This window comes from Charadrius vociferus, unplaced genomic scaffold (assembly GCF_000708025.1).
Source record: "Charadrius vociferus isolate BGI_N301 unplaced genomic scaffold, ASM70802v2 scaffold187, whole genome shotgun sequence".
Lineage (NCBI taxonomy): Eukaryota > Metazoa > Chordata > Aves > Charadriiformes > Charadriidae > Charadrius > Charadrius vociferus.
This window is the reverse complement of record NW_009649180.1, coordinates 1,850,176-1,859,720: the sequence shown is the minus strand read 5'-3', so window position 1 is coordinate 1,859,720 and position 9,545 is coordinate 1,850,176. Positions and strand designations below refer to the sequence as shown.

The window sequence follows — 9,545 nt, the reverse complement described above, 5'->3', positions numbered from 1 at the left end:
ATGAAGCGCTAACGTCATGCCACATCATGACCTGAACCACGGGTGGCGTAAGACAGCAGCCATCACAACAGACAGTGTTTTCTGTTTTATGACGTTACAGGACTAATTCTACCTCTTTTGCTTATGTTGACTGGAATCTTTTTCCCTGAGCAGATCTGGAGTCAAAGTTAAACTGTATATAAGGAAGGAAACAATACAAATAGGCAGGAAATATAGGCAACACACTCCACAGATTAAAAACACTTCTGTGATTTGCCAGTGCCCTTGAAAAGCGTTTCTAACTAATTCATTCCCTCCGCTGGGGTAAGTAAGTCTTGCTGTACAAGATCACTATCGTGTCATCGGTGGCATGGATGCCATACTGACTCAGCTTCGCTCCGTACTCTTCTCTTCTCTACCCTGGTGAAACAATACTCTCCCAGGATGAGCAGTATCTCCAAGAGCAGGTACTAATTTACAACAGGAGCAGCTTTCACAGCTGTGGCTTTGTGGGACAGATGTTCAGGGGCATGCAAAGCATTATCCTGATGGGAGGTTCCATTAATCTTGCTCACATGTGTCTAATTTTGCCCAGCCTAAAGCCATTAAGATGCATTATTTCACTCACATGAATTTCAGATTTTTCAATGCCATGTCTTCAAAAGGTTTCCAGACTAAAACCTACTGTAAGGTGAATGAAGTATAAATTATAATGAAATATTAACTCATATAAATCCCTATTAACTCTAATGGAGAACTTCAAAGCAAACCCAGCTCCTCCTCCACCACTCTGCTGCTTTGTGAGGTATAAAGATTGTCCTAGCACTCTTGGGTTTTAAATGGGATTTTCTATTTGATCTTTTTACACTACAATGTCTTCTCTTTCTCTCGTCAGTGGAGCTCTTTGGCAAGATTTAGGAAAATCTGAACCGTCAAACAGACCTCTGAAAGGATCTCTAATATGCTTATTTTGCAAAGCATCCGTGTACATTGAAGTAGGGAGGGATTTCTATGTTGCCGTAAGTGCTAGGCAGAATCAGCATTCATGTCATAACCTCTCCAAGAATTAAGGAGTATCCTTAAATCTGGGGGTCTGGAAATGTAGAGGTTCAACTCACAAGTCACTGCTATTTAAGTCTTCTAATAGCCTTGCAAGTCTCTTCCAGCAGAGAAGAAAATCATCAGAACTGATGCTTCAAATGCAAACAAACAAGCAGAAATGCATTTATTTAATCTGGCAGGGAAGGTTTATAAGGTCAGCTAATCAATAAATCAAACCAGTAGTAAAGGGCAAAAATAGATTTGACTAACGCTTCATGGTTCACCACAAGATAACAAGCTTATTTTCAGGCAGAGTGGTAGCATGAATTTCAAATGCTGTTGCTGTATTAAAAATCACATTGGTTTAAGTACCAATTAACTGGCGATAGGAAAAGTGACATCCTCAAAACAGCTTAAAACTAATGTGTATCAATTAAGCCTAGCCATCGAGGTAAACTAAGTTCCTATCTGATGTTAAACGAGGGCTGATTCAAAACCACTTACACAGAACTGATCTGGGATAATTTGGCAGGAGTGAGCTGATGAGTTCAAGCTTACAAAATGCTTTGAAGATCTGACATCTTTTTTTTTTAATATCCTCAGTATACTATATAATATGCATTATCTTGCTCATAATATACATTATCTTGCTGAAAACTTATTTACACAAGAAAAGTTTTGTGGGTTTGCTGACCCAGAGGCTGCAGAGAGAGCTGCACATAAGTTTATTCTGCTGGCGTGGGTCTTCAGGTGGTCACAGCTTTCTGGAGCACCACAATATTTAACAGATCAGTGAAAGAAGCATGTTTCTGTAGCAGTGCCTGGTGTCTTAAGAAATTGCCCTCGCCACATCACCAGGCCTGAAACACGAAAAGCGTTTCTTATGAGAACATGCACATGAGAACTGTAACCAAACCGAGGAAGCTGGTTATGTTACACTCCCCAGCAAAGGGGACTCAAACATACTTTACAGCTAGATGCAGTTATTGAACTTGCCTCTGGCATTAACACAAACCATGAACAAACTCGGTCCATCTTAACTGCTCCAGTGGAGTGATCTGGTAGCACCACGTTGGGCGCAGCAGCTCTGCAGCCCACAGTGCTTAGGGTGCTGATGTTGGCTGTGCTGGTCTTGGAGGAACTGAGCTATCAGAATTAATCCATGTACAGGTCTGTCGTCTTTTTTCTTTGACACACAATTTTCTTCATTTTTTCAATGTGCATTGATCATAGGAAGCTGTATATGCACAATGGCTATGAAGGCCAAAACTCAGAAAAGTGAATGTAAATGGGTTTGCCCTTTCAGCAGTCCTTCTTCTGCCGCAGCTGAACATCCAGATTTCGCAGGTGTTTCAGAAAGCCACGGTTGGGTGAAATCCATCGATGTTCCTTCACTGTTTTGATGGCTTCAACCAATGGGAGGTGGTGATTTATCATGAGATATGCTAGGACTAGGGAAGCTGACCTGCTTACTCCAACTGCACAATGTACCAAAATCTTAGCTGGTTAAAAAAAAATAATTAAAAAATAGATTATAACCACAGAAGAGAAGCAGTACAGTGGATGAAGTTTAATTTAAAGGGAAGGCCAACCCCTTCTGCCTTTTCCAGCTTGGTCAGAGTAACACTGCAAACATGAGGTATTTCTTACCCTTCCAATGGATCACATGAAGTGCTAACAACCATGTCTAACTTGCAATTGTTACACTAGTACGAGAAGTGCCATAAGATCCCAACCGGATCTCAGAAACACTGGGAAATCAAAGAAAACCCTGTTGAAGCAATGAAGTTGTTCTGTTGTGAGCAAGAGGAAAATCAGATCCACTGATTTCAAAGAGTAAAGTCTTCACCTAGGTGAAGAAGAATGCTAAAGTCTGGCCTGAAAGGGTGGCACCAAGACATTAGCCACTGAGAAAAATGACTGGCCTAGTACCATTGCATAATAAGGCAATTTGCTGTGACTGTAATCCTCTTTTGAAGGCAGAACTTGTGATACAGACTGAGACAGCTCCATTAATGCCAGTTTACTCATGCTAAGAAATGGTCTTTTATGTAATACAGATTAATTAGTATTTTATTGCACCAGTGCCAAGAAGCTCAGTCTCTTGTGCAACACGCTATAAATCTCCTTGGGTAAAGGTAAATCTTTTCCTCAGGGACACAGCCCTGTTCACGCAGGAAGCTCATCTGCAATACATGAGCTTCTTCATACGGTTGGTGGCTGTAGAAATCAGGACTTTTGTCTCTTTATTCATTTGTTCTTACAAATACAGTTGCCATAAGAGGGTCTCAAAAGAGAGTGTCCATTTTAAATGTATGGCTTTGCTGCTCCCTTTTTGAATCAGCTTTTCATTCCACATACTTTTTCTCTTCTGTGCCTCCTTTCCACTCTGTCCCAGTCTCTCTCCTGCACTGTTCATCCCTTTTTCTCACATCAACTTTTTGGGACCTTGTTGGAGCTACACACATGTACCCAGCACTCCCTCCTCCCGCCACCCACCGTGCAGGTGACCAGCAGCTGGCAGGAGACCATGTAGTGACTTGTCCACCACTGAGCTTGTGGCGCTGACCTGGTATGAGAGGTTGCCAACTCACATAAAAATGCGACCAACAATAATTTTGTACCTCCTGGCGTGTTCAAGGCGTTGTGGATAAACTGCGCCGCAGAGAAAAAGAACTGGCTAATGTCAAAGCTTGGGAGGTCATGGGCTGGTACACCATAGTAATTGATGGTCGTTCCGTAAAAGTCCTGGCCTCCGTGGCTGTATGCTGTGCCGTGGGCAGCATTTAAAACATGGGTCACACCCATCTTCCACAAAACAAATCTGTTGTGAGCTGTTACTCTAAGGAAAAGACAAACACAAACAGATCGAGATGGGTGCAGAGATACTCACAGAGCAGGAGCAGCACTGCGATTGCATCTCCCCCGGAGCGTCAGCCCCGTGCATTGCTTCTAAGGGCCAACTGAGAAGCAAGTACCAGCTGAGTCATAATTTTATCTCGGAAACTGTACTGTCTGCAGTGTAAATGACAGCAATTAGCAAAACTATGAGCTGTCTAAAGCCGCACCTATGAGGCATACTAACAGGCAGAGCATACTGTGGAGGTGTGTCCGTAAAGCTGTACTTACAGGTCTCCTAGGAAGAGATTTGGCCATACTTCATCAACGTGGTTGCAAGAAGGCCGCCCGGTGTTCAGGAGCTGCTCGATTTCTGTAAGGGAGGGGACGTCTCCCGTGCCTGCCCCAGTGCCTTCGGGTCCCTGGGGGCCCAGCGCCTCCGCCCCAGACATGCTGGGAGCCAGGGACAGACCCCGTTCCCACCGGGCAGAGGCACAGCGCTGTGCGCTGGGGTGCTGCCAGACCCCGCGGCGGTCACGGGGGATGCCGGCAGATGGGCTGGGGCAGGTGCCGAGCAACAGCTCCCGCTGCCAAGCTGTGCCACCTCTGTGCTGCAGCGTCCCCCGAAGCCCTCCCCAGGGCTGGCCACTCGCCTATGCATGGCCCTGGCAGGGATAGACATTTGAAGCAGATGCATGTACTGAACGGGGCCTTACTGCATCCTTACTGGTTCCAGTCCGCTCCCTGGGGCTTGTCCCCAGAGCCACGCAGCTCTGTGGCACAGCAGCCTCGGCGTCAGGAGCATCAGCCTCGTGTGGTGGCAGCCCCCTGCCCGCAGCAGCCCCCTGTCCTCGATGCAGCAGCAGCAGTCAGTGAGATCTGGACATTCATCACAAGCGATTAAAGGCCGATAAAGGAAAATAGAAACCTGTCCAGTGCAAGAAGAGTGGCAACTATCTCCCAGTAACAACTGCTTCCCAGTTACTTTGAGGTGCTTAAAAACATAGCTGCAAAAGGGTCAGAAATGCACCAGCGGGTCCTACCGACATGGTGACCGCGAGGTTAAACACCAAGCAGATGATGCAGTCTTGCCTGTCACCAATGACCTAGAGAAATGTATTTCTTGAAGGTACTGTTTCTTCAGCAAGGACGATTATCTGAACCTAACTGTATGTTACACGCTTAATCTTTTCTATTGCAGTCCCTGCTTTCACCAATGTGTTAATACAATGCACATACTGCATGATACCTCCCTCTGTTGAAGAAAGAACAAAGAATGTGAGTGTAATGGTTGACAGGTGAAACTTGTAAGCCACTGAGTTAGTTCATATAGGAAAGTCTGGTGAGCCACAGGTTGGAGACTTACCATGTGAAATGGTAGTGTCCATGGGCCCTTCCAAGCACAGGAGTGCCCGTGCTTCTGGTCTGCAGGCTGTGGGACTCCTGGCAAGAGGCTGCACAGCTGCAAAGCTGGCAGTGATGGAGCTACAGGGTAAAGCATATGAAATGCTGATGCTCTTTATAAGCCTGGCAGAACATGGTTCCTCTACCAAAGGAGCCCAGAAGAGAAGGTGACCCAAGAAGAGAAGCTTGCTGCTGATATTATCCCCTGTAGAAAAAAGGCAAAGAACCCTTATTCAGGTCTGAACCACCTTTATTCCACATCCATTGATTTACTTTGATGGAGAGGGAGTTTCCTTTGTTTTATTTTATCAAGAGACATATCATGGAGAGCCATTTGAAACCAGGTATTAAAGTCTGGACTAGTTAACTGTGCTTAGGAGTACTGAGGGTAAGGGATCACCCTGATACAAGGTGATAGTTTCTGGCATCAGAAGGCAAAATTAATAGGAAAAAAAAAAACAAGTGACCTTGTTTTGAGTCTCTCATGAAGCCCAAATTGTTAAAATTCTGTGGATTTAGAGAAGAAACTGTTTAAGAGCCTCCTGTATGCAAAGAGGCTGTTAGTTCCTATTGCCATATATGTTCTGGCCTAAAAAGTGGAAAAAAGAGAAACTGCAACAGTGCTGCTGTGCTCATTTTGAGGGGGCAGTGGGACAGACAGCCAGGCTCTGCTGTGAGTGAGGCAACCAGCTGGCCAGATCCAGGAAAGAACTGCAAAAATGATTAGAAGTTTTACTTCAAGTGCTATGTAAACATCCTTAATAGGTTACCTTGTTTCCCTGTTTTGTTCTTCTTTTTTCCTTTGGTAAACTAGCGCTTTTTAAGTCAGTTGATTTCTGCTCATGAATGAGGAAAACTAACAGCCTGAGCAGGTGAAGTTGTTTAATTTAGTTTACTTTTCTCAGGTTTCTGGGTGGAGGCTCAAGCTGAGGCTTTACTAGCAGGGTTTTTTAAATGTAAGCCCAGCCCTTTTATTGCCAATCAAGTTCTGTCAGAAATGTGATACTTTCAATTCTGGCCCTTTTCAGCTGTAAAACTTTTATTGGCCTCTACCTCAAATGCACTGACTAAGAGTTCAGAGTTCATCTGCAGCATGAACGCTTTTGAGCAGAAAAACATGCATTCCAGAAGAACGATCTGCAAGCCTTGTGTGCCTCCAACATTTGTATGGCACACATCCATTTGCTTCAAAACTCTGGCCTTCCGCTCCTAGTATCTTCTAAACTTTTAATAGCCTGTGAACATGACTTTGGTACAGCTGTGTTACTGACTTTTCTTTGCCAGGAGCTGTCTTTGAAACAGGCAGGAGGCAGAAATCTGGCTTTCAGACCACCTCCGTTCCATGTTAACCCACAGGATGTAACCTCACTAGAAAGAACAGGACCATCACTTTCCACCCCATGTTCTCTCCCTTGCCTGCCTTTCTGCCCACGGCACTGGGCTCAGCCACAGCTTTCTGTGCAGTAGGGGATTTTCTGAGATTTCAAGAATTTGGACATTCTCCTGACTGTTGGGATGGTGGACAGCTCTAAGCCAAACATCTTTGTGCAATTATACATGATCTTGAAATAGCTGCTGTTTCAGTTGAAATTAATGCATGATTAATTTCGGAACACCCAGCAGAAGGCATCCTTGTAATGAGTGGACTATGCCTTCGTGACTACTTTGTAGGTAGTGCTTGGTGCAATAATCTAAATCAAACATTCCCTGGCTAATAACGTATTAGGTGGCAACAGTGTAAACTGCCGTGGTGTGCTCTAGTAGCACTCAACACGGCATTACCAGGAAAATGTGCAGCAGTCGAAAGCAGGGATATTCATGGAGGATCTGGTATCAAAAATACTGCTATTAGCACAAAGTGATTCTGTGTCTGTGTCACCCTTCCATCTCTCTGCTGAAAACTGGGCCAAAATCAAACTTCTTTCACATACCCTGAAAGAAGAAAGTTTTTATAGCGAAAATGTTACAGCATGGAAGTTCAGCTAGCTATGATTCTATAATGGACTTTTAATGCATGGAACATTTTTTTCTGATTATCACATGGAGTTGACTTTTTTTTCTTCCCCCCATCCCGATTATTTTCTGCCTTGAAAAATACTTATGTTTCACTAATTTGATTAGTTCTTAGGTATTCAGTCCCTTTTTCTTCCATTATGGCAGTAGGAAATTTGAAGATAAAATAGATGCTTGAAAGTTCACAGATGACTCTTCTAAGTATTTCTTCAACTGAAATATACAGATTACAAAGAAATTGTAAGGCAGGACTCGATCTGTACAAAAGTGAGATTACCATAAAAACCCACTCCAAAACCCAGAAAAAGAAAATGTCATGATTTAGATCAATTAGCACTTCTAGTGAAAGATTCCCCCCTTGCCATGTTGTATTCTTTCCTGGAAGAGAATTTTCAGAAGCAATTCATTCTCTGTTCAGCTGGGGCCTTTCTTTCCTGTGCATGGTCTTGAGATTTATTTGAGACGGAGTATTTCAAATTATTACATGCTAACAGTATTATTTAATGAGAGAGTGTGTAAAAAAAACCAAACACCAACAACCCATTACATTACATTAACACATCTCATTTTCTTTTGCTATATAGCATATTATAACTGGAGCTAGTTAGGAAATTTCAATATAAATTTCCTTTCTTTTTTTTTTTTTTTATTAAGTGTCAGCCTGAACATTAAATCAATATAACTATGTGAACTGAATAAATTGTTTTCAATCTAAAGATGCACCCAGTGTAATTACACATTTTAAAGACTTTTTTTTTATTGGCAATTTGCAATAGTTTTAAAAATATCTGTAGCATATAATTTGTCATAAATTCTCAGACTGTCATGTCAGCATTGGCACTGCCTGTCAAACTTACATCAATGCCTTCCTGTCACATAGCATGAAGTGACATAACTCAAAGTGACGGAATGAGGTTTGTTGGAAATTTTTGTTAAATAAAGCACAAATTATTTAGATAATTCACCCTTCCAAAGAACATGAAATGTTAGCAAGGAAAGGTAGTTTTCAGCTTTGAAGTGCAGTGGCTAAGAAGTTATTGCATGTCTACTTTCATTTAAGAGTTACAAGTTTAAAATTGTGCTCTTTATGACTTTTCTGTTCAAGCTAATTTGGTCATTTTCAAAATATTTGTTAGATGATGAAACTAGACAAAGCAGAAAAACGCCATTAGCGGTGATACCTTCAGATAGAAACCGCCCATTGAGGCTTTCTCCAGTGCTGAGGTTGCAAAATCGCTGCGGTAAACCGGCCCAGCAGCCCCCATAGCCAGGCACAGGGCTATCTCCAGTGACCTGTGGCCAGGTTCTGTCTTCTCCGCTTCTACTGCGGATGCGACTCTTGGCCAGGGGTTCACTGCATGGAAATCTGTTGCTGATATAACACCCCTTAGGGCCTGTAAGCTTCAGATAGTCCTGGATTCACATGTATATGTAACCATGGCTTATTCTCCAACCTGGACCTCTAAAGCCTAGAGACTGAATTTGGGAAGTCGTTTGTAGATGGACTGCTGGTCTTGCTTTTTGTAGGGAAACAGGAAAAGGAAACTTCTGCTTTCGTTTTTGCTTCCTTCCTGCAAACTGGTGAACTGGTGGGCTCTAGTGCATGTTTATACTAAAAAAAGTACACAACAAAATCACAGCACTCTGAACAAAGCAGCACTTTCCTGGTAGCTCCCCTGAAAAGGCTAAGAATGAGATCCAGGAAGGTGAGTTAGCTCCAGGACTGTGTTTAACACACTGTCACAGTGACGGGTTCTGTGATGAAACAGCTCTGTAGCCTGCTACAGTTATTTTGGTAGCAACTTTCAATGTCAGTTTTTACTTATTTTTACATTTTTAGCTTAAACCAGTTATTCAGATAAGCAAATGCAGCAATGTATTGTGAATTGTACCAACTTGGCACCTGGAAGCGTGCAAACAGTTGTGATTGACTGGCAGCTGGTGAAGAAAAATTCGTGGCAGAAAAAGTGAAGAATGCGCAAAGTAGAGAAGCACAAAGTCTTGTTTAACTAAATTGCCTTGCTCTCCTATAATTTTGTTTTCCTTGTCAGGTAAGTGCTAGTTATTTTGAATATGAATATGTGGACCTGGAGTAAGCAAAATTACCTCAACTTTCAACCAGCTTTATTAACAGGTCCATTATTAACAGGAAGACAATGTTCATTTGATTTATTTTTTTTTCAGATTCATACGTATGTGTTCTATGGTCCGCCACTACTGAATTCAGACCTGTCAGTTTTTCATCTAGTGCGTGTAAAGGCAAAGAGGGG

General features: G+C 42.8%; 1 protein-coding gene across 1 annotated transcript; it reads right to left on the bottom strand.

Moving 5' to 3' along the window:
* Window positions 1–2,322: 2,322 nt before the first annotated feature.
* Window positions 2,323–4,310, bottom strand: LOC104289667. Its single transcript, XM_009888655.1, has 3 exons — window positions 4,150–4,310; window positions 3,645–3,862; window positions 2,323–2,522 (listed from the first exon to the last, which is right to left on the bottom strand). The coding sequence occupies exons 1-3, from the start codon at window positions 4,308–4,310 to the stop codon at window positions 2,323–2,325; spliced, it is 579 nt and encodes a 192-aa protein (XP_009886957.1).
* Window positions 4,311–9,545: the final 5,235 nt, after the last annotated feature.